The 26,754-nt window shown below is 32.0% G+C and overlaps 1 protein-coding gene across 1 annotated transcript in view; it reads right to left on the minus strand.

The window, feature by feature from the left end:
* The window catches only part of LOC107439698 (uncharacterized), a 296,584-nt gene that overhangs the window by 130,265 nt on the left and 139,565 nt on the right, over positions 1-26,754 (minus strand). Inside the window, exons 50-59 of the mRNA XM_071184208.1 lie at positions 26,499-26,699; positions 24,280-24,405; positions 22,311-22,552; positions 18,272-18,450; positions 16,867-17,129; positions 14,106-14,236; positions 12,222-12,510; positions 7,989-8,139; positions 6,520-6,769; positions 1,486-1,715 (exon numbers count right to left, since the gene is read on the minus strand). Of these exons, the coding sequence (XP_071040309.1) occupies positions 1,486-1,715; positions 6,520-6,769; positions 7,989-8,139; positions 12,222-12,510; positions 14,106-14,236; positions 16,867-17,129; positions 18,272-18,450; positions 22,311-22,552; positions 24,280-24,405; positions 26,499-26,699 (2,062 nt within the window). The remainder of the gene's footprint in view (positions 1-1,485; positions 1,716-6,519; positions 6,770-7,988; positions 8,140-12,221; positions 12,511-14,105; positions 14,237-16,866; positions 17,130-18,271; positions 18,451-22,310; positions 22,553-24,279; positions 24,406-26,498; positions 26,700-26,754) is intronic.

Genomic DNA, 26,754 nt, shown 5'->3' on the forward strand with positions numbered 1-26,754 from the left:
TAGCAGCCTTGTTCACATCCTTCTCCCCAAAATAGCGAAATAGTATCATCCGATACCACGTGATGAAGGCGGAGCCAAGTGTCAACTCCTGGTGAACGAACTATATACATATTGCTCGGGCAGTATTGTGACAAAACAATTTGCGCAATTATGAATCTTACTAAAAGACGAAATTTTTGCACTGTTTTGTAAATCTGAAAAACAATTACGACACCAGTTTACTCTTTCCAAAAGTTATTTTATTGGAAACGAAAAAAATACTCGAAAAATTATTTCTTTTTACAACTGTCAATCATCTATTAATTTTAATTCATTAATGAAAAAAGTAATGTACGATAAAGCAACTTTTTTCAAGTTCACTTGAGATATTTATTACTTTTGTTATAACTCCGAGAGTTGTACAGGGTGATTTTAAATTACACTGAGGAACAAATCTTGTGATGCCTTTATATAAATACTTGATCTTGCTTGTGAAGATTTTAAACCGGAAATTGGGTTTGAAGTTATAGACTTTTCGAATGATAAATTTTGCCTAATTTTTGCCGAAACGCAGAAGTTTAAAAATGTTATATATAACAGGGGGTCACTTAAATGTTCTGATATACATCTAGAGGAGTTAAGACGCATCATTAGGTTGAAAACTGTGTGAGAACCTAAGCTCGGAAATGTCGTTGTACGCCGTTAGGAAAGATTTCCCATAATGACCTCTTCAGAAGTATTCGAAGAAGAAGAAACAGTTCCTAATAATGAAGTACCTCTAGTAACGTATGGCGACATTTTCGGGCATGGGGTTCGTATGTAATTTTTATCCTGATGCTGCACCCTAACTTCCCTATACATATATATATATATACACCCTCAAAACTGCTAGCACCCGCCGTGGCATTGAGTCCACAAGGTACGGATAGGTAGTCTGAGGTATCTGATACCAAGCGCTCACCAACTGGTCCTGCAATTCCCTCACATTGAGAGGGGGTAGCGTGGCAGCACGAATTTGATTTTCCAAGTAGGACCACAAATGATTTATTGGATTAGGGTCAGGGGAATTTGGGGCCCAAGACATGGCTTGAAAGTCACTGGAATGTTCCTCGAACCAATCCATGACGATTCGACCCTTATGACATGGTGCATTATCCTGTTGGTAAACACCATCCCCCGCAGGAAAAACTGTTGCCATGAATGGGTGAACCTGGACTGCAACTATGTTCAACTAGCTTACAGTCGTCAGGGATTGTTCTACGAGGATTATGGATCCTAATGTGCCCAATGAAAACATTGTTCCTGGGCGAGAAACCATGAAAACCTGGGCGAGCCCATTGTTATAGATGGAGGGTGGAAAAAATTGATTTACAAAAATTTTTTCGTTCTGATAATGACCTTTCCAATCAGCAGAAATTATCTAATTTCTGTAAATACTGCGCACCAAAGCTAAAAATAAAAGCAAATTAAAATACATTTCAAAAATTTGTAAAATATAATACTCACTGCTAAAGGAAATCCAGTAGGAAGTTTGCAAGTACACTGATCAGGTGTGACGCATGTGACGTCATCTCTGGAAACGAAAGGGTATTCACATTCTTTTTTCACGCAGCCAGGGGCGCATAATTCACCTTCCTTACATGAATTTTTCTCTCTCAGATCATACAGAAGTGAACTGCAAGACGTTTTGCAGTCAAACGCGCATTCTGTGAACTTTTTACCGGGAGGGCAAATTCCTGCAGTGGAAATTTTACAGTTTAATAATCCTGGCACACCATATTTTAGAGATTTAATGTCAACAGTAAAATTAGTATTTTGATAGTAAACGATGATAATTAAAGTTATGAAGAATATATTTAATATGTTTTATGCTATTTTATGTTTTTAAACTAACAATATTAAGTACTTAATGTTAAGTAGTCGAGATGCAGTTAAATAATGATAACTGATAGAAAATAATATGCAGAATAAAAGAAAATCAAACTATTGAAAAAAAACCCTTATTTTTACACTACGTGAGACTCACTATAAAAAGTATTTTCTTTTCTATGCTTTACTTAAAAAAATCTAAAATGGATAAAAGTTGGTTTTAATAATATGATTCAGTTTTACCAATTATTAAAACTGCAGCAAAAGCGCATGATAATTTGGTTCAAAGAAAACATATCATGATGTTGAATTCTAGATTCAACATGTTGAATCTAGAATCCTTCAAGAAATCCAAGTGTCCTAGAACAAAGATACAAGTGAGCAATTTGCGAAGAAAAATTTAATTGTATACTGTCTAATGTTAAGTAAAGAGTAAAGTACTCCAGCACCAGCCCAAGTGGGTAATGATGTCCATGTCTACGTGAGAGTAGAAACTAACTAACGACTTCTACTTATGGTTTAAGATAATTGTGACAACACCTTGAATTTATTTTCTAGCAATCGTCTATTATCATTATTGCAGTACATTGTATGTAAGTAGTAAAATACTCCATGATGTTTTATCATGATTGATTATTAATGTATATAATGAATGTTATCGTAATTTATGACACTTTGCCATTATTATTCTGGGTTTTATTTTATAACAGCCGATCCAATTTGAGTTTATGACTATTAGTGTTTAACTGTATAGCCTTGTAATTTTCGGGCAAACATCCGGATTGATTAGCTTTCATGGAAGTCTCTTTTGAGGGAACTAACCAGCATTTGTGCTACTCCCACGGTTAGCCAGATGACAAATGAAATTTAGTCCGTGATCCGTTTACCGCTGAGAATATTTTATGCCAGCACTGCGGTCTGTGCGAACCGGATGCAGAATTTATCTCCCTCTCTCAACCATGCCTAGGATTCGAACCTGGGCTATCTCATTGGGAGACGACCACTCTATTTTCATGAGCCAGCACAGCTCATATATATATTAGGGTTTATAAATATTGTTGTGATTCATAATACTTCAATATTACTGCTTGCTACTGGTGGAAAGCTGTAGTTCATGGATCCGACTAAATTACTAAACAACCAGCTTGTACAAGCAGCGAGGAGCACGTTAAATCTGTCATGGTTGAAAGTTCTCTCGATGGTTGTAATGTTAATGTTTGGAAGGGGGGTACTAGCTCAGATGCTGTTCCCGTCGTCTGACCTAGGTGAAACTTACGTGCCATTTCTAATGTGACCATTTAAATACATAGTTGTGAAAAACAGGGCAAGGTGCTTGGCCATGGTATGGTGCTAATGATGATGATGTTGTCGTTTGTGATGCCAAATCATTATTGCATATTGTTGAATTTGAAAAAAATTAAAATGCATACTGTTTCAACATTATTCTGCATTCTTAATATGTATAACATTCATGATAGTGTAAAATAAAAAGAATTATTTCTTTCAAATAATAAATAACTACTTAAAATTGTACATTCATACAGATTAAACAGTTTTGTTACACATGGAATATTAATTCGTAGCTAAAAAGATACAATGTTTCATTCGTAATTCTATTTTCCATAACGAGTTTTTTATTTGTTTTCTTTAACATGAGATAATAAGTAACTCAACTATTTTCAGAGTAGAAAAAGTATGTCTCGAGTACTAATTAAAATCTTTTACCGTGATAATTTAATTATGCCAAGAAGAAATTACAACCACATATACAATTTACATTACATCACAATAACTAAATTTACTTAAAAAAAAAGAGTCAATATTTTAAGAGCTAATCTTTATTCGTAGAGTTATTTTTAGCCAATATTAACTGAAAACCAAATTCAAATAACATTTTGACAAATAAAAATATTATTTATACATCAAACATGTTTATAAAACCAATTATGCCGCTCGTTTTTGAGTACGGAGATTTACTCTCGCTAACTATTCCTACCATTAAAATAGGAAATAGCTGTCGTCGCAATTTTTTTTCAAATAGCATTAAATACATTTGTTTATCTTTCACCCTAACGCTTTTTAAGTAATGGATTCGTAAATACGATTTAACGTTGTTTTGATCATTTACTTCTTAGGTAAATATAGATTCATTATTTCTTTTTAAAAGAATAAAAAATGAAAATTTCCCAAATGATTAGAGAACCAAAATGATAAATAAATAAATAAAGACGAGAAATAAGATTTAACCTAATCGAATTTAAACATAGGAGTAAGGAAAATTAAGCTCTTATGAAAGCATTTTAAAAAAAATATAACTATGAATTTCTTTTTTTGCTTTTAGGATAGTAATAAAATTATTTATCAAAATTTTTAAAGCAACATTTATTTTAAGTTTTTCATTAAAATTTAGTTTTTTTTTTTTAAAATTTAAACAAGTTTAAATCGAAGACTAAATGAAGGTTTTTTTTTTGTTTCAATTTGACGTATATTAAATCTAATTGTTATCTTACATTTATTGTTTTGCGTCATATAATTACAATTTTTTTATTTAGGATTTTAAAATTATTTAGTAAAAGAAGGTTGTTACGAAATAACAATTTCGAAGAAAACTTTTTAAAATTTTATAATTCTTATGGTGAGGAAAATATGTTGACGATACGTTTGTCTTAGTAGACAGTGACACTGATTTTCTGTTCTGACTTTCTGTTGTTAACTCGGTTGATCTCAACATTCTATATTTTTTAGACACGGAAATTAATGTAACCTTTTTTTAGATATTCTTGCAACTACATACCTAATAATTTTTCCAATTCAGTTTATCGTAAACATTTTGCAGTCTCTGTGTCCCCTCGTATTAATACTAATCACCCTAATTGTCAGAAAATGTTTGCATTTCATACTTTCGTTTTACTACACCTTTGCTACACCTCTTTTAAACTCCGAACTTAACTTCCTCAGCTCGCTTGCTGCTAACCGTGGATTTAACCCTTCCATAGTTGATTCAGCTCTTGCTAAACTTACAAGATCCAAACACCCTTCATCTTCTAATTCTTACAGCGAACTTATTACTTTACCATTTTTTTTCTCTCGTGTTGTCATAAAATTGCTAGCATCTTCTCCCGTTTTGGTTTTAAAATCATTTTTAGGTCTGCAAATAAAATTAAACTTAAGTCTCTTAAAGATCCAATTAGTTTTCGCAATCGCTGGAGCATTAACCATATTCTTTGTCAGTGCAATCTTGACTGCATCGAATAAACTAGACGAGCTTTAAAACTTAAGCAAAGGTAAAAAAAAAAGATAGATATGTCTGTTATCATTGTACATTGTTGGAATCTTCGACACTAATTGCAATTTGACAATGCCAAAATTATTTCCACCTTAGTCACATCATCTCATCTTGTTTCAATCCTATGAATGCTGATTCTCTTGTTAATGACATTAATTCCTCCCCACCTCTCAATAGCAAGTGGAAATCCATTTTACCCTGATTTGCCCCTCTATACCACTGTAGTTTTTCTTGTTCTTTCACTTTACCCCCCTTTTTTTACATTGGTAACTTCAGGTTTTATATTTAAACTTACTTTTGTTTCTTCTCATTCACCTCTAGTCGGTTCTAAAAATGAGTGCCTATTTTTGAGCACTAGAAACATGTCGACTGTTCTTTCCAATGTGCGTATTTTGAGGTCGAAGCTTTCGATCAAGAATTAATTTTTAGAAGTTTTGAACCGTTTTTGAGTTAGGAACGAAGTTCTTAATTAAGTATTATTTTACCGTTTTAGTTTCTTGATATTATTTACTTAATGAATACACTAGGTCTGAAATTTTACGCAAAAAAATACTTATAAATTACTCTCACAATAGACTTCATTCATCTGTATTTTTTTGTACTTTAATTGAATTTACAGTGCTTTACTTGTTGTTCTTCATTTTAACTACCTGTTACTACTTCACCCTCACTATTTTGGTTCTACCAGCACTATTCAAGCTGGCTTGATCCTTTCAATGCCCTATTGGCAAGTGTATGCACCTGTGATTTTGTCTCAGTTTTTACCTATCAATTTTAGCACTATATTCATTTATGTTATTTCAGATTTTCACCTTTTGGTGGTTTTATGAGTTGTATTTACGGCTGTTTTTGGTGCAATTGTTGGATTTTTTTGTCTTGTATTGAGGAGTCCACCAGCTCTGGCTCACAGCTCACTCAGTTTTTACTGGCTGTCTCAGGGTTAATAATTTTTGTATTTTATTTATATAATGGTTAGTAATTTTTGTATTTTATCTATATATAATTTTTGTATTTTATTTATATAAGGGTCTGTTGACCTATTTTAATGATTCATTGTATTTGGCGTATGGACCTATTGGCCTAGGCCGCTGTATAATTTCAAATAAACTTCATTAACCACCTAAAATTCCTAACCCTTTTTGCTTCACGAGTCATAAAAATTTAAATTAGTTTTCTTCTTTTTATTCTCCTTAAAACGCACATTTTATTAAAAAAATATTATTTATTAGATTCTTAATATTATTTTAATAATTTTATCACTTTTTATTTTTAATTTAATAAAATTGAGAGCTTATTCTTATACGTTATTCATTTTGCAACTTAGGTTTAACAATGAAATGTAAACTATTATAATTCATTGAAGTTAAAAAGTTAAATGTGATTACCTTCTTTTTCCTCTCTTCCTACCTCCTCGAAACATTCACAAAACACCCGTATCTCGTAATCATAGCAGAATTCTTGTTCCCCGTTGCATATGAAACCGTTTTCTATGTTACATGTCACATCTTGGCCGGATAGTTCAGCTGGTTGTTGCGATTGAGCTACTCTGCAATGGATGTCCTGGACTTTGTCCAGTGAACAAGGGATCCTTCCGTCTTTTATAAAGGATCGAAGATCTTCAACATCATGACCATTCTAATTAAATTTGAGAAAAAAAAGACGGTTTTTACTTTTATTAGTTTCTTATCACATTTTTTTGGTAAAAATAATTTGCAATTATTACAAAGATATTTCATAAAAAGTAATAATACAGTAGGTAAATTTTAAATGCGAAAATCACCAAATTTCTATTAAAAATGCGTGTGCAATGACTCAAAAATTTCCCTGTTTGTTTTTTATTTTAGTCTTATTATTTTTTATTTTTGTCCTTATCCTTTCACTGGTATTCTATTGTTCACGCACTTGCCACTCTCTAAAAGCCTTTTCAACAAGGCTAAATTAAACAATATCAAACAGATTCACTAATGCAGATTTCGATACAAGCAATTTTAGTTACCGTAACAACGTTTTTTTTTCTCTTTTACATTCAGTAATCAAACAAAATACAGAACAACAGCGAAGAGTATATTTATGAATGCAGAGACGCAGCCAAAATGTATTACTCTCATATCAGAATGCGAGGAAGAGCAAAACATACGCGAATAAACACAAGTCCACATCTTGGTATAAAGGAGCCTCCACTGGAACAAGAAAGCGGGGAAGACCACGGTTGAGATGGGCTGATTCGGTGGAGACTGATTTTCTTGCAATTAATGAAAATAATTGGAGATCAAAGATAAATCGGATGTCGTTATGGAGATATCTTCAGAGGAAGGCATTGACCCTCATTGTGCTATCTGGCCAACTATGATGGTGAAAGAAACAAAGAAGAGAGTAGACTTAAATTTCTGTATTGTGTATCTCAAAACTGATTCCAATTATATTAAAATTAAATTAGTTAAGTAAGCTTTAGTAAAAATTCATAACTTGTAATTAGACGTAATAAATGTACGCAAACTTGCTTTAATGAATTTTATTGTATATTTATACTCGTAATGCTGTAAAAAAACTGAGAAAATTCATTGCTAGCACAATACAGACATTCCACAGCTTATTGGAACCGATATCATTAAGTACTAATGCAATCACGTTAGACGACGGACACTTTGTATAATGATTTTTAATATCATTTATTTTTATTTGAATTACAGAGACAAAATATTGAGAGTATTGGAGATTCTGATTCATGCGAAATTTGGTTTACGGTCATTCCATGTAGCTAAGATATGCGAACTATCCGTTTTACACTGTTTTAAAAGATTTCAACTTAGAAATGCGAACGGTATAAGTATAAAAAAATAATGCATATACTTACATTGTCATTGGGATTGTTTGAGTTGATCCATTCTGTCCACCCTAATTTGCATTCAATGAATTCAAAATCAGTGCTCAATCTTGGTACGGTTGGCACTGTAACCACCTGGCATGGTACTCCAATGCAATTTATTTCTCTCTGCTGACAGTAACTGGAAAAATGAAACAAAATTACTCAAAGTGAACGTAAGTATGATTTGGAAGAAAAAGAAAACATCCGCAATACAATGTCTTGAAAACAAAGTAATGCAACTATTTAACAAGTTCATTTCTCAGGGCTTCAAAGCAGTACTATTTATGTACATACATTGCTCCGAGTCGTCGATGGACAACTCTAGAAAGTAAATAAATAATAATTATTCAAAAGTTGATATTAAAAGAAGAATAACTATAGATTTCAGCATATTACTTGATGTTATGTCTCACAATGACTAGTAGGCAATTAGATATCGGCAGCAGACCTCATCCTAGATAAATCATGACATTTTTCTATTTAGAAGCCAATCAGGTTCGACATACACGCGTTGCGTCACTTACAGGTATCCAATTAATCACTTCGCTTAATCTCGAATCACAAATGTCCAATTCTTTTGTTGGCAACCTATGGTCAAGTTTCTTCCTTTCCAAAAACTCAAATGGTCTCCATAATGGAGAATCAGTCTTAGTATCTACCTTTTCGAATTTGAGAAAACCTGCTCGTAGCTACAATATCTTCTACAATGCTTAAATTCACTCAAGAGTTCTAAAAATGTCGTCTGCTTTTTCATTTTGAAATACAGATTTTTTTACTGCTTTTTGTTATTGCTTAAATTAGCCTATGTGTTTCATAACTGTTTCAACCTTTAACTCGAATTAAAAGGGATGTCTAAGCTAATGTCACTTCACTTATCTGTCCACTGGCAATCCATCAATGATCAATCAGTTAGATAGCAGCTAAAAAGAAAACTTTTCTATTGGGATGAGAATACGTATCGTCCAAAAAGAATAGTGCGAACAGCTAGCTGATAATTGACAACCACAGAATTACGACAGCTGATTGATTTACTTAAAGATGTAGCTCAGCCTCTTGCTTGGATATCTCTATGCTTATATTTTATCTCTATGCTATATATCTATGCTATAAGCTATATATCTCTATGCTTATATTTTATATTTTAATATTATCTTGCTAAAGTAACCGAGTGAATGAATGGACTATATATTATATATATATTATTAACATTTCAAAAATTAAATGCCTTGAAAAATTAAAAATTTCGTTTTAAATATTTGAAAAATTGTTAAAATATTTAAAAAAAAATTTATGATTTGTCGAAGTTTTTCTAGATAAAAACAATTAAAAAATTCCCAATTTCAGCACATTTTATTGAATACAAAAAACGCAGTGATGGAAAAAACTTTCCAAACCTTCACAAACAAATCAGAATATTATTTCAATTTTGTTTTAATTTAATCATTCTTCAAATTAAAATCTTGCAACATTTTAAATCAGCTTAGAATAGAAGATGCTGGCTAAAGATTGGTAACAATTCTTACAATTATTAAAAATTGCTTCAAATAATGGCGTAGTATTTGCCAAAAAGGGCTATTTTTTTACAACGAATGCATCATGCATCTTAAAAATACCTTAAAAACACTATTTTAAACGCCTTAATTAACTCTTCATGTGTTTTAGTTTAACGGGCTTATAACTCAATACTTAGTGGACTTATAATTGGGAAAAAATTCTACCAGGAGACATTCATTGGATTTTGAAATTTTTGTTTTAGGAAGTATATTAAGTTCTTAAAAAAATGACTAAAGTAATTGTCTCATAGTTCATTCACAGAGTTGCCAACTTTCTCCGGGCCACGAATAAATTTTTTCGAGTGGTAGACTTTTTATGAATGATTCTTGGTTTAGTAAATTCGATTTATCGGATTTTTACTCACCACTATCTAAATAATTCGAAGGCTAATGTGATGCGCCACTTTCTTTCAGTTAAGCCATGTTGAGCCCTTTCATAAGTTGGCAAAATTAGTTGAAAATCTGTAAATTTCATTTAGTAGTTCTTTACCGTTTCTTAATATATTTTCATATATCCGGAGCAGTCGGCATCTCTGTATTCAGTGCAAGAACTTGCAAAAATTAAAAAATAATCTATATAGATATTTCTCTTACACGGCGACAAAAAAAGCCTCATTGCAACTCCCCGAATGGCAACGCTAGAAAATCGACCAAAGATTGCCGCTAAAAATGTCACATGCCAAATCTAGCTGAGATGGCTAAACATATAGCGCTTTTAAAAACGGAAACTGAAATAACCAGAGAGAGCATAAGCTAGGCAGAAGTGAGTAGTCTTTGTCGACAGATCTCTATTTTAGTATTTTGTCGAAAAAGAGTTTTTTTTTTCAGGAATTTATATATTGCGAATTTACTTGACGATTTTTGATTTATATCGCGAATTTATTTGCCGATTTTTGATTTATATAACGAATTTACTTGTTTTACTAGAATTTATTTGTTTATGCAGGTTTTTACATTGCAATTAATTTATTTCAGTTTTTAATAGACTTAATTGTAGCCAAAATTTAAACCTTTTTAAAGAGATATCAGTTTTAGAAATTTTATCGTAAGATTTTATACTATAGCACATTTCTAATAGGTTTAACGAATTACATGTCATTTATTTGAATTCAAATTTATTTTAATGACTTAGTATTTACTAAAAAGATGTANTTTTAAATATTATCTTGCCAAAGTAACCGACTGAATGAATGAACTCAAAAACGAATATATTATTAATATTTTAAAAATTGAATGCCTTGAAAAATTAAAAATTTAGTTTTAAATATTTGAAAAATTATTAAAATATTTAAAAAAAATTACTGATCTGTCGAAGTTTTGCTAGATAAAAAATATTTAAAAATTCCCAATTTCAGCATATTTTATTGAATACAAAAAGCGCAGTGATAGAAATTTCTTTCCAAACCTTTAAAAACAAATCAGAATATCATTTCAATTTTGTTTTAATTTTATCATTCTTCAAATTAAAATCTTGCAACATTTTAAATCAGCATAGAATAGAAGATGCTGGCTAAAGATAGGTAGCAATTCTTACAATTATTAAAAATTGCTTCAAATAATGGCGTAGTATTTGCCAAAAAGTGTTATATTTTACAACGAATGCATCATGCATCTTAAAAATACCTTAAAAACACTATTTTAAACGTCTTAATTAACTCTTCATGTGTTTTAGCTTAACGGGCTTATAACTCAATACTTAGCGGGCTTATAATTGGAAAAAAATTCCACCAGGAGACATTTATTGGATTTTGAAATTTTTATTTTAGGAAGTATGTTAAGTTCTTAAGCAAAAAAATGACTAAAGCAACTGTCTTATAGGTCATTCACAGAGTTGCCAACTTGCTCCGGGCAACGAATAAATGTTTTCGAGTGGTAGACTTTTAATGAAGGATTCTTGGTTTAGTAAATTCGATTTATTGGATTTTTACTGACCACTATCTAAATAATTCAAAGACTAATGTGATGCGCCACTTACTTTCAGCTAAGCCATGTTGAGCCCTTTCAAAAGTTGGCAAAATTAATTGAAAATCTGTCAATTTTATTTTGTAGTTCTTTACCGTTTCTTAATATATTTTGTCGATTCCGGAGCATTCGGTATCTCTGTACTCAGGGCAAGAACATGCAAAAATTAAAAAATAATAGTTTAAAAAACTGTCTAAGTTATTTCTATGATTTTGAATTGCAAGCTGAATAATTCAGCAAATAATTCAGCTTGCTAGTATATCGTAATTTTTTAAGAATATCGAAATGCCGAAGCATTGATTTTAACGCAACGAATCGAAAAAAATATTTTAAAAACCTAAAAAAATAAATTAATTAAATTGGTTCAATCCCTAGAAGAAATAATTTTGTCAAGAAATATTTTGTTACCCGGAGACCTGTGAAGGTTCCTAAATTTCAATTTTTGACATTCTGACAAGTTCTTAAACGAACAACAGAAGACTATTGCTACATCTTAAGTTCCAGTTTCAAATAAATTAAAATGGAAATTGCATAGAAAATAAAATTTGTAAATTTTGACTTCTGCCATCTAACAATTTCCTACACTAAATAACGAATTATAAAATTTTCTCAGATATTGCTCTGTCCGGAAATTTTGCCAGAAATATTATTTTAAAACATTTCAAAAGTTATTCCGTTTAAAAATATAAAAGGTACTGCAACTTACCATGACTGGCAGGCATCCCCTTTATTTTCTATTCTTTCTCCTTCTCTGTAAGACACGCCATCGATGACTATGCAAGGTTTCTCGTCACACGTCTCTATGGGGACGCATGTGTTATTGATGGCACTTTTGTGAACTTGACCTGGTTTGCAAGGTTTGGGTTCGCATCCGTCCACGCAAGATTCTCTGGAACATGACTGGGATTCTGCTGGTTCTAGGTAGTTCTCACAATTTGGTGGAGGACATAAAGAAATACAGGGTGAGTAACGGTCACAGGCTTCGCACTGAACAGCTGTAAGGATAAATAAAGTAAATATATTCAAATGAGGATAGGGTATACTTAGTGCTGAAAAGGAATAAAGCAAAACAACGAGAATACAGCGGAAATAAAGGTACTAAAATAGACATGGTATAACTACGTTGTTTCTACCAAACTCAAAATTCTTGGTGGTTTCCTCAAAACATTTTGATGGTTTATGTTGGTTTCAGTGCGATCCATGATGGTTCAACATCATTTGATGGTCACCATCATCCAATATTTTCCATTATGCCTTCATGGTTTTGATATACAAACAAACTTGCATCATTCCATGATGGAAAATGCTACTTTAATAATATGTTGGTTAACCATGAAGAGAAGTTTGATTCTCATAGACCAACAAACCATGATGATCCATGATGGTACAACAATCCATTTCTATGATAGTTTAATAATAATTATTGTTGGTCAGCAGGAATACACAATAAAAGCAATTTTTTTTCATGTTGGCCCTTCAAACATCAGTCCGAATTCCTACATTGGGGTGATGGTGGTTCTTGGTTGTTCCAACATTTGATTTCTAAGAAACTACTATGGTTCAACATGAACAAACCATCAAAGAAGTTGCTATTCTTATGTTGGATCATCATAAATCAAGTCGACTTCCTACATTGGGGTGATTTTTACTTAGTGGAATACCATAAAATATATAACGGCTCATGATGGAATTATAAATTGTTACCATCAGCAGTATGCTGGTCGATCAATGGAAAACCAAAACAATTTTTGACTTGGGTGAAAACAAGAACTTTACTCTGTGTCTAATCGCAAAATGGCAGTAGAAAAGTAAGGAGACAAACGCGTGCAAAATTATTGAGCCAATTGAATATTGCAATTATATCAAGTTAATGTGTTATTTATTTCATGATGGAGTTAATATCTAATTCAAATCTTTTCCCCACAATTATTAACTTCTTTAAAATTTTCTTTAACTTCTTAGATTCCTTTGAATTTTCAAAATCTGATTGTTTTATCATCTCATAAAAAATAATTCAAACAACATTAAATAGAGCTACACATACACTATAGATACTGCCGTTAGAAGCTGAAGTTTAATAAAAAAAAAGTAATTTTGACTTTTTATTTTTTTTAAATATTTTTAATATTTTTTCAATTATAATCAAATATTTTTTTATTTATATAGTTCTTTTTAACTCTCTAAAAGTAACTTTTTTTAAAATAAATGCATCAACTTGTTTATTTTTGACATGTTTTCATCTTTCTTATTAGAAGCATCAAATGATAAAATCAGTGATGGAAGAAAGAAATAACACTTTCCAAAAATTAAAAATTTTAACTGTTTTAATCTAAAAAAAGTTTAAATAATGCATGTTTTGAGATTTCATAGTTTATAATTAAACTGATATTATTAATTTCAATTTTATTACGCATTTATGTATTTTTTAGAACAAGATAAATTTACGTTTCTTACAAATTCAAGCGCAGATATGAATAGATTAAAAGCTGAAATTCAGCAAATTATCAATTGAATTTGCAATAAAATTTTAAACTGTACTAGTGTATTGCTAAATAGTAGGTTATAACATTACGAACGTTTCGGTACTTACGACACAATTCTTGAGATCTCCACTTTATGATTACGCCTTTACGAGCACATTTTAAAGCATAAGCTCCAACAACTGCGCACAGGCACTCACAGTCACCACCGGAATTGCAGGCACATGCATCCAACACGCACCTTAAAAAATAATAATCGAAATATTATTATAAAAATTTTTATTTTACATTTCTGAATTCTCGGGTCTAAGCTTTTTACGTCTGACTGCCCACAATTATGTTTACCAAAGGGAAAAAAATCACCGATTAAAAGGATTAGTGATTTAGAAGGATCAGTGAAAAAAAATCACTAATTATTCTGAACTACGATAGAGTTTTAATTTTTTTTTTGCAGAAGAGTTGAGTTTGCAAATTAAGAAACTAATTGGCTTATTATTGGACACCATTAAGTGGTCTCACTAAACCGAAACAAATGCATCTTAGTATGAGTGCTAGTAGTAATCTCTTGTAATCTCTTATAGTATTAATTTTAATTTACTCAGTATTAATCTCACCAATGGATAGCAAGCTATTTAAAGTGATTACTTTTTTTTTCTTATTGTTAGATGTAAATTTAATGAATTATGTAAATTTAAGTGGATTTTCAGTTCTGGAAATTTCAAAAAAATCAATTTTTTATTGTAGATATATAATAGTATTTCTATATTTAATACTATGGAGTACATGTGGGTGAAACCGTTTTTCCGAAAACTCTTGACGTGATCAAACGTGATCAGATCAGACCTTTTGCTTCGTAGAAGCCCTACATATAAAAACTAGTCAGGCGATAATTTACTGAGTAGAAGCGAACAGTATGAACAGTAATGAATAGTTAAATTCGCTTATTTGGACGTTTTCTCCAAAACACATCTATTCCGTTTCAGATGTGGTAGAAATTACCAATTATTTGTGCACGGTGATTTTTAATGACGGTATCATGGGGATTAGCAGCATGATGAATGTCATGGTTATGCGAATTGGCAACGCGACGTATAAGTGTTGCAAAAGGAGTAACGCAGATCGCTTTGTACTAACACCTTCTAGAAAAAAGAAGGCCTCAGCACAGATCAATTTAGTAGTTCGACGTAACGAATATAAACTGCGCAGTGGACGAAAAATAAGAAAGATATCACTACGTTCGGGCTACTAAGATGAGCAGTGGTTGAAATACGAAATATGTCATTACGTTTGGACTACTGAATGATGAAATTTCATGTTCATGGAGCTGAGGGCCTTCTCTTTTCAAGGAGGTATTGTTCGTACGTTCGGGGCACCGTATTCCAATCGACAGCAAAGAAGTCAAATCTGCGTACCGGGAGGAAGCAGTACATACCAACGAAATGTATGAATTCGAGGAAATCGTATTGTCATGGTTTAGGCTTCACCGATTGAGGGTAAGTTCCAAAAAAACGGAAAATGAAAGTTGTGAAAACTTTAAACGAGATTTACCAGAAGTTATGTCTTCTTCGTTGGACATTTGGATTACAGAAAAATTACGTGTCCGATTTTGATGTGGCATTGGAAATTTGTAACGGATTGCTGTGAATATGGTTGGAACTAGCAAAAATAGAACATTTGACGAAATTCAGTTTTTTTGATGTGCGTTTAAATGCCAAAAAATAAATTTTTGTGATCTTTTTTTCTTTCAAATAACCACCATTTAGTGGGAAAAAGAAACTTTTTTTCAAATTTTGTTTTTTTCTAATTATAGCTACAATCATACATACTCGTTAAATTTTGGTCTTGTCTGTTTCAGATTAAGCAGTGTGGAGATGCAGCTTCATCCGTCTATTAGTTCTCGGCATGCACTGCCATCTTGGCTATCAATTTTATAAGTTAATTCAAAATTTATTTGAGCAGCAAAAAATTAAATATGTAGCTGAAAGATGACGAAATAAAGTCACCAAATCATTATGTATATTATCCTTTCATTTCACTGATAAAAAATTTAAAAAATGATGCTTGATTGAACATCTATGCTGGAAAACCACTTTAAACGTTTTTGTTAAGAATTTCTTGCTAAGGTCACAGTGTTCTTTTCTGCTAGTATCTCATCATTAAAAATAAATCATCGGAAAAAACAAAATATGTGTTTTTTTAATCTTAAACAATATTTCCATTAAATGAGTAATCCCAAGAAACTAAAGCAGAAACATATGCTTGATATTATAAAAGCTTCCTTTTCCTCATAAACTTATGAAGGTGGTACATTTTGACATGTTTTGAACACTCTGAAACATTAAACTCTCCATTTTTAAAACTTGATAAATATGAATGAAAAGATCAAAAGAGATGAAAGCATCCAACTGAACATAAAAAAAATATATAAATAAACGTGAAGAAGCAAAACTAAAAAAACTGAAGTGATCGAAGGAGGGGAATCTGGGAAGAATGCCTTTTCACAGAATGCATTAATGGAAAAGTGGTGAAGAACTCATGTCATTAACTAGAGAATCGGCATTCATATTAAGGAAACAAGGAAACTTAAGTTTCCAGGTCATCAAGAGAAGCTGATGTCACATTGGAAATAAGATTGTCTTTAATGATCCAGACTCACACCTAGCGAGTTTTGAGAATGAATTCCTAATTTTCATCGCTCGAAATATGTCGGCTTACACCATTTTCATGAGTTTGTAATTCATTATTATTTTATACTGGCAATTTTGGCGTACAATGGCGTTTTTCTACTATTTTTACTCATAACTAACTCTTAAAACAACAATGAATACAATTGATCATCTTAAAGTGTAAAAAATGCTGCAAAATATTTACCTCCTATAGTAATCTTCCACTTCTACTTGATAATGGCATGATCTGAAAAGATCCGACTTTAAGACACCACATTTTTCCTTGGACCAGCTGCGACGCTCTGGGTTAGCTTGACATGCATCACTTGGCTGTTTGGCTGCTTTACAGAATTTGTGCACTCGCCAACTATCGGCAAAGTCTTTTGAAAGAACGAGTGGCAATCCACCTGATGGGGATCGGAAATCATCAGATGCATCAGAGTTGAAGTCCCCACAGAGGCCTTGCAACTAGAATACATAACCATATATTACAAAGCGTTGTTAGGCAAGAGATGCAGATTTCTATGGGAATAGAAAGTTTGCTCGTCTGTGTGTATATCCCAATACTCCAGGTTACATTACTTGTGATAGGATCTGAAAGTTTGTACTCTAGGTGTCGAAATTACAAAACAACAAGCCTGCAGCGTTAATCCCTTCAATTACAAACCTCGCCTCACTAGGGTGAGTGAATTGTTGCCTTTCTTTTGCAGCTATATGAAGTTATAAAATGCACTGTATTCCACCATTTTTTTTAAGTGCAAAGGCCATTGCCCGGTTCTGATCTAAGTTCTGCGAAATTAGTAGCCAATTTTGTTGGTAAATATAGTTGAAAACTACTTGAAAGGATGAGAATCATCCGTTAATGATTTGGTGAACGTAGTTTATTGATTTGGGGAGCTTATCATGTTATCAGCTAAATTATTAAACTGCTATAAAAGAACGTATACTGAATCTATTAGAATGTAATTTTCGGCAATAATTATTCGAAAACATAAAATTAAGATAATTCAGACAAATAAAAAAACTTGAAGGCACACGAAGAAGTAGTACATAGCAGAAAAGCGCCTCTAGATACGTACGATGATCTATGTGGTTACGGGTTACAGTTAAATTTTCCCTCGTTTTGATATGCCTTTGTTCGCTGCATACTTTTGATCGCTACATTCTTTTCTGCTCCCCTCCGCAATACCGAAATAAAAAATCTGGAAACATTCCAGAACTAGAGCTTAAGAATAATTAAAAAATTTTTCTGGCCTAACACTATTTCATATAAAGATCTACTAATAAAGGAAAAAATTATTCCCCAATCACGAGGAAATTTTGAAAAGAAGATGGAGGTTGACAGGACATATCGTTCGTCTAAAACGGGTCAGTCCTGCTAGCATCGCACACCTTGGCATTAGATAGAAAACGCAATAGAAGGAGTCACTTACAAAAGTGACCAGAGAAGAAGAAGTCAAATATCACTGTAAATTTCGAAGAGTTCAGAATATAAATATTATGCAAGATTTTAAATTATTCACAGACACATTAAATAAAACGGAATTATTGTTTGTTAAATTAATATAGTTAAACGTGTTATTATATCTTATTTTAAGTTTGAAACTTACTTTGTTTTTCCAAATAGGTTGAGCGGTGATATAAACTCTTGTATTTCTGTCCCATTGAACTGATATCCCGATGTCTGTATCCACAAGAACAAACATTCCAAAGGAAGTAACAGAAAGTTTTGAATTTTCGGGAACTATAGGCAGTGGATGTGTTCTTGTTAAGGACACAGAATTATCCCCTGTAAGATAATGTATTTAGAATTCAAATAGAAAGATGGGATTTTTTTCTGTAACAACACAAAACGAAATGCGTAATTTTGGTTATTTCTTTAAAAACACTAAAAATAATTAATGCGATCAATATTAAAAGGGGGTATGTTACAAATCTGCACTTTCGAGAAAAATCGCAAAATTTTTTTTTTCAATTTTGGAAAAATTGTTTTAATTGCTCCCAAATTTCTGGATTCTCTTCTTCAGGGAGACTGGAAAATTACTTCGTATTTGATAATCGGTGATAGATATTCAAAAACAAACAATAAAACTTATTTTCGTAAAAGTGTTACACCCCCTCCCCTTTTAACATTGAGCTCTTCAATTTTTACATAAAAAGATATTGGAATATTTACCTGCTACTTAATAAATAAAACAAAAAACACGAAACCCATCCTTGGTTACTAACAAAGCAAACGCACTTCAGTAATGCAGCAAGAACGCACTTTAATACAAAACTCCCCTAGTTACGCTTTTAGCTCAATTTACGCTTTTGTTTTCAATTTTTGCACTCTGGCAATCTTGTTACGAAAATATTTTAAATCATTCTTAAAAATTTCACGTTGATGTAAGTTCATTTGAATCCGCTACTCGCTTTCAGCTTACATTTCATGTTTTATTCTGTTTTCTCTTTATATTTTATTTTCTATTTTTACGTGATATTTTTATTTATATTTACTATTTTATTTGTTGTAATATTTTGTAAAATTTTTTGTGTGCTTCCCACACTATCGTATTGATATGTTACGGTGAATAATCGAAATAGGTGGTTGTTGACTTTCACCGGTGAATTTGGAGAAACACCAAAAACGTAGGTGTATGACAACAATCACATAGTCGCTTTGGTGAATGTCCGAAATATTTTTTATATCCAATTTTATATTAATTTATTCGTTAATATTATTATATTTATTTGATATATTTATATTTATTGTATATTTTAATACTTACTGACAAATAGATTAGACATCAGTGTAGGGTATACCGAGCCAGTTAAGGTTAAGTGCCACTGCCAGGTATACCCTACACTGATGTTTTTTTAAGGTCAAGTGCCATTGCCCGGTATATATTTGCCCGATACTTGGTGTATACCGGGCAGTGGCACTTAACCTTAAAAAAACATCAGTGTAGGTTATACCGAGCAAATATAAATGTATGGCCCGATACTCCAAACACTGATGTTTCTTCTGATCTATCGTCAGTAAGTATTAAAATATAGAATAAATGTAATTATATCCATATCAAATGAAATGTAGCTAATATTTCGGACATTCACCTAAGCGACTATGTGATTGTTGACATTCACCGGTGAGTGTCGGACATTCACCAGATTTTGGTCATTCACCGTTACAGATATATTTTGCTTTGGCTATATTGATACAATATTAGAAAGCACTCTTTTTTGCGGATATAATCGTGTGAGCTGATAAAAAATTACATCTTTTATTTTCTGGATTTTTAAAAAATTCCCCCCTCTGGTTTTTTGTTATTTTTCTTTTTCCCCCTATTCTCATTATTCTGTAATTTTTCCCTTGACAAGAAACTATTAGCTAAAATGACAAATATCATTTATAATTTTATTAAGATATCAAATTACATCAAATTGAGAAATGAAGAAAGAAGTATTTTACTTGATAATAAAACTCAAGACACTTTAAAAGAAATGCAAACATTTTTATTCGGAAGCAAATAGAAAAGATATTGGTTTTGTTGAAGTGTCTACATCTTTTTTTTTCTTTTTAAATTACTCATCTAACGATTCTTGAGTTACTAAAGTCCGCACTTTAGAATACGAATGAGTATTGATTTTTCCTTAAGGATGACTACTAGACATTCGATCATGCCTACTTTAAGAATAAAAGCAGTTTTCTATCTTCAGATATCTTTTTTCATTCGATTTTACAGCAAGAAATTTTCAGTTTAGAAGAAAAACGAGTTATAGTTCATCTTCTTAAGTTAGAATGAGACATTATAATTAAAGTTATTTAAGAATAACACATTTCTTAGATAAAACGATATCTGATAAATGTAAATTTATTACTTTTGCGACAAAATTAGATATGGTCTAACAAAACAAAATTACCATATTATTTAAAAAAAATATTTTTATCAGCATTCTCCATATAATATTTAAATTAACAAAAAAAATATATCAGAGCAAAGAAGTATAATATCAACCAAAACGAGTCGTCTAATGATAATCTATTGCTTTTGCCCGGTTGTGTTATACTGTTACTCATCATAAAATACACCATATTTAACGATTTGTATTTCCTGATTTACTTCGATATTGATAATAGTTTATGAAAGTGAGATACAGTCTTAAATCTCATTCAAATGCAAAAAAATAATGAAATATAAAAAGAATGAAATATAATTATCTGCTTTACTTATTTTATTACAGTTTACGAACGGGTGACCCAATTCTGAAATTATCAATGTTCATCTACGTAGTCTAGTAATTTTGTACCAACAAGGGAACTCCTGGATCAAGTATTGGAAAAAACTAGCCTTTGTGGAGGATTTTTTGATGGAAGTAGTGCTCATTTGCGCTTAGACGGAGAGGAAAACCACAAAAACCTTACGTTATCGTACCTAATGTTAACCTAATTTATGATACGTTGCTATTATTATTTAGGTATTTATTCTATGACAGCCAACCCAATTTTGAGTTTAAGACCATCAATGCTTCACTGCATAGCCTTGTAATTTTCTGCCAAGCATCCGGAGATATTAGCCTTCGTAGTAAACTTTTTTGAAGAAACCAACCAGCATGTGTGTTACATGGAGTGGGAAGCCACGAAAAAATCTCCCGTGGTTAGCTCGACTACAAAGGGACTATAATCCAAGAACTGTCAACCACTGGGGATATTTTATATCAGCACTGCTGTCGGTTGCGAGCAGTGGACACATTTTGCATAGATCATACAGCACTGGGATTCGAACCTGGTCACTTCATTGAACGGCAAACGTTCAATCCCCGGAGCCACGACGGCTCACATAAAAATATATTTTATTTTATAACCGTCGTTGAACAGTCGTTCCAATTTTGGGTTTACGACTATTAATGTTCAACTACATAGCCTTGTAATTTTGAACCCAATCCAGAAGACAAGGGTATTCCTGGATCAAGTACTGGGAGAAATTTGCCTTCGTTAAGGAATTTTTGATGGAACTAATCCGCATTTGCGTTGCATTGAAAGAAAAACCACGAAAACTTCCCACACTTAAGGCAAGGGAACTCTAACCCATGATCTAAGGGACTCTACCACTGAGAAAATTCTACGTCAGCACTGTGGTCGGTACAAGCCGGATGTGAAATTCGTGTCGACCAACCATCGCCGGGATTCGAACCCAGTTCACCTCATTGAAAGGCGAGCGCTATATCCTCTAAGTAATCACGAACATAAAAATATTAAATTAAGAAAATATACACATCTTCTTGATTTAGTTTTCTAAGAAGCTTCTGAATGTACAATATAATTTCCTTAAAGACCGCTCTTAATATAAACATTTAAAATCCCTATCAAAATTAAAAATTGAAAAGTACACTCATTGGGGAATTGCAAATTACATTTAAGAGAGAAAAAGCTAAAACTTTATCAAAATATGAAATCCGCACAGAAAAGCGGAATTCTTAAGCCGCAAGGCATGTTTGATTAAGGAAACAGGAATTGGGAGTTAGTCTTCTAGTATGCCTAAATTAACAACATTGTTTATAAAAACTTCAGAAAATGACTCATTATTTAGCTACCATGAGATATTGAAAAATATGTCGCATCAAATAACTTAGAAAAATAAATTAGTTTGAGTTTGACAAATAACGTACCCAAGGTTATAGTTAGCGTCTTCCCGCAACTTGCTGCTGAGTCAATATCACAAGGAACGTTCTGGTAAGCCACTGTAAAGAAATATTTGTCTGACACTCGTGCTTTAACTAGCACATAATCACAATGTCCATCAAAGTCATATAATTTCCCATCAAATGTCTCGAAGTGAGAATCGCCCCATGCACTGCATACTCCAGGACAAGGATTTGCATCGCATTTCCAAGAACCACCAGTACAGACACTGAAATAAATTAAATACAATGAAATGGCTTTATTTTATGACATTGCCGGCATTGAACGCGCGGCCCAATTTTGAGTTTACGACTGCCGATGTTCAACTCCGTAGCCTTGTAATTTTGAACCCAGGCACGTAACTTCTTGATAGAACAATGTGTCAAGCTAGTCTTCGTCGATAACTCTTCGATGAAACTAACTCGCTGCATGGAGAGAAAAACCCACAAAAACCTCCCACGGTTAGCAAGATGACAAAGGATTCTGACACATGATCCGTCAACCACTGAGGATATTTTATTTCAGAACTATGGTCGGTACGAGCCAGTAGATGAATTCGCATTAACCAACCACCGCTGGAATTCGAACACGAGTCATTGTACTAAGAAGAGAGGGCTTGAACGTTTCAGCATTCAAGCATAAAACTGACCATTGAAGGCGGCTCATAGCGAAATTAAAATTTAAAAAATTTTAAATTTAGGATTTAAAAAATTAGAAATTTTATTTTTCCTTTGTTATTTCCTGCATCAAGTGTTTCACTGAATGAACTATGTGTCAAAGTTGTGTACTTTTTTTGCTTATTTGGACAAAACCTCTTAAACCTCTTTGACAAAACCTCGTCTTGACTGATTTATATCTATAGGTATTTTTGTCTTTGTTTGTGAGATAACTGTAAGCATCTATATATATATTTCTCTTACACGGCGACAAAAAAGCCTCATTATAACTCCCCGAATGGCAACGCTAGAAAATCGACCAATGATTGCCGCTAAAAATGTCACATGCCAAATCTAGTTGAGGTGGCTCAACGTATAGCGCTTTTAAGAACCGAAACTGAAATAACCCTAAGCTAGGCAGAAGTGAGTAGTCTTTGTCGATAGATCTCTATTTTAGTATTTTGTCGAAAGCGCTTTTTTCCCCGAATTTATATATTACGAATTTATTTGACGATTTTTGATTTATATCACGAATTTATTTGTTTTATTATTGTTATTAGTTATTCATTGAAAAATGAGTCTCAGTCGTGCTGTTACGCTTTAAGATTTTATACTATAGCACATTTCTAATAGGTTTAACGAATTACATGTCATTTATTTGAATTCAAATTTATTTTAATGACTTAGTATTTACTAAAAAGATGAAACTTTTTTTAAAAAAAAAAGTTGTTATATGGATTTGAATGATTGTTTTGAATTCTTAGAATTTTGTGTATTTGCAATGGATAAAGTTAGTAGCGAGCGAAGCGAGCTTTTTTTGCGAAGCAAACCATATAAGATTGCGTAGCAATTTTCGGTGGTTGGTGAGCGTCAGCGAGCAGCTGGCGCAGCCCACGAGTCATTACTGTATTGCTAACTGAGTCACATGCATAAAGTCTTAAACTTGATTATACAATATTATGATTACACTTAAAAAAATTGTCCTTTTAAGATTACACTTTTTTTACATACGATACACGATAATATAGCTCACTGGTGAATCGATACTTTTTAAAATAATAATTTTACCAAATTTTTGGGACTTTAGTGATAAATGACAGAAATGAATGTTGGCGTATTTTGCTTCCTTTTTCATTGGAAATTTTTTCATTTCTTTGCTTTACATTTTGTATACATATAAGATACTGGAGCTTGAATATTCGTTAGAATTTCGTAAATATCATTTTAATATTAAAGTGTTTTTTTTTAAAAATATTAATTCGTACGAATATGTTTTAAAAATAAATGCAAAATTGTTTACCATTGGTTACAATCCATTGTAACTTGTTCGCCTTCTAAGTAACTTCGGCCTGCGTGGTGGCAGGGACAGTTTTGTGGTTTGACACACTTTCCGGTTGACATATCCATTATATATCCAAGTTCGCATCTACAATATTAGACATATTTTAATAAATACGATAATCTACTGTTTCGAAAGACGTTGGGTATATGTTTCTTCATTCATTAGTCGCTACATTTTTTTCACTACTTTAGGACCACAATAAGATATACAGGGTGAGTCTGAAGAAGATGGCAAAATTTTACTGTGTGAAGGAAAGCATCTACACGAGAAATATTTGTCATAGAATGTACGATGGTAACCCAAGTTGTGAGAATTTAAGAGGTAGTTACATATTACATATTACTACTGTTACATATTAAGAATTAACACGAGAATTGGAAAAATATGCTTTAGAAACCTTTTATTATAAAAACTCTTGACAGGCCAGTCTTGACATATGCTTCTGAAGCCCAAACAATGACAAAACTGAATCAAAATTGTATCGCAATATTTGACAGTAAGATTTTGCGGAGTATACTTGGTGGCGTAAATGGAAACAGTAACTGCAGAAGAAGATTTAACATTGAATGTACAAGATGTATAAGCAACCCGATATTATTGAATACATAAAAATAAGCAGAATGAAATGAATGGTCCACGTGATTCGAATAAGTGATGAAAATAAAACAAAAAAGAAATTGCTTTTTAGACCAACTGGAATAAAAAGCGCGGAAGGCAGCGGTTGAGATGGTCTGACTCGGTGGAGTCTGATTTTCCTTCCATTAATGAAAAGAATTGGAGATCAAAGATAAATCGGAAGTCGTTGTGGATAATTCTTCAGAGAAAGACATTGGCCCACATTGGGCTGTCTGGCCAACTATGATGATGACGAGTCTCTACATTTCCTTAACTACTTTAGGAAAATAATAAGATATAAAGGGTGAATCTGACCAAGACTGTAAAATTTTACTGGGTAAAGAAAAGCATATACACGAGCAATAGTTTGGATAAGTTTGAAGGTAGTTCACCTCTGCTACATTTAAAGAATTAACACGAGAATGGGAAAACTTTAGAAAACTTTTTATTCACAGGAATATGATTGATATACAAAGAAATTGCTCAAAAGAATAAGATATATTTTATGTACTGTGAGCCAAAAAAACAGCCCACCCTGAATAACTTTTGATCTTTTGAGGATGTTTACGTTATATGACAAAATTTTAATGGCTTGTGGGTGTAGCATCAAATATGCTAATTAAATGCCCAAAATATAGGGGTAGCTGCGATATAGGAGAACTGGTCACCATCATAGTTTGGTCAGGAGTGCGATTCAAAGTTTGGACCGCTTACTGTTAATTTTACTTTTTGCGTATTTCGTCATATCTCGAGAACTATTTAAGCGAATTTAAAAATTTTTGCACACAGTTATAAAATTCGTTTGTCCAACGATTTCAGAGGGATTATTATAAAAAATTAAATTATATATCATTTTTTATTATTTAATTTAATAATAGTCGAAACATTTTTGAATTGTAACTTCTATAAAGTTTTACGCCATTTTAAAGTAGGTAATTTTGCAATGCAAAATAATAAAAAAATGTGCGAGATCGGTTGCAGCTGAGAAATTGAATTTTAAAGAAGTCGTGTTTCTAAAATTAGATTTCTCAGAAAATATTCAATTGATTCAATTACTCAAAACATTTGTTAGTTTCCTCGCTTAAATATCTATTCGCGTTTGCCTTAATGTGCGTACTACACTGACTTTATTTTAACAAAGAATTTAAAAATAGATAGCAAGTTGGTGTTTCTGTAAAAGTTTTGTTAACTAAAAGATCTTTCGCGAATAAATCTCAAATTTTGATAGTCAAAATATTTTTAAATTTGCGCAACTATTGAATTACAAAAAACTCAAAAAAGGTTTTTCCTTAAAATTTTTTTATAGTAGTGATATTACCAAGTGTTTTCTTTGTTAAATACATTTAAAAAAAGAATATTAAATATTTTAAGAAAAATTAAGTCATTTTTTTAACAACGCTAATAAATCTGGTCGTCATCCTACAAATATTTACATTTGATCCATTTTATAAACTTTTTTTTTGTAATCTTTTTGTAAGTGAACAAGAAAAGGAACGAAAGATGAAATATATGTTTTAAATGCTTAAATACTTCGCAAGACAGAATAAAAAATAACAATTTACTTGCATCCAGGAACACAAACATCAACTGTGCAAGGTTCATGGTGATGAAAGTTTGCACATGTTGCAGGGCACGTGGATAGACAATCAGTGGCTACTTGATGTGCACTAGTGTCACATTCTGACGCAACACGTGGGGGTGGAGTCAAAAGAATGTCGGCTGTAGATGCCTCGTGACAATCCCATTGGCCTTGTGAGCACTCACTAAGTGGAATAAAAAATAAGTTTGGAATAAATTAAATTTTAAAATGACCTTGTA

Source organism: Parasteatoda tepidariorum, chromosome 8 (assembly GCF_043381705.1).
Source record: "Parasteatoda tepidariorum isolate YZ-2023 chromosome 8, CAS_Ptep_4.0, whole genome shotgun sequence".
NCBI lineage: Eukaryota > Metazoa > Arthropoda > Arachnida > Araneae > Theridiidae > Parasteatoda > Parasteatoda tepidariorum.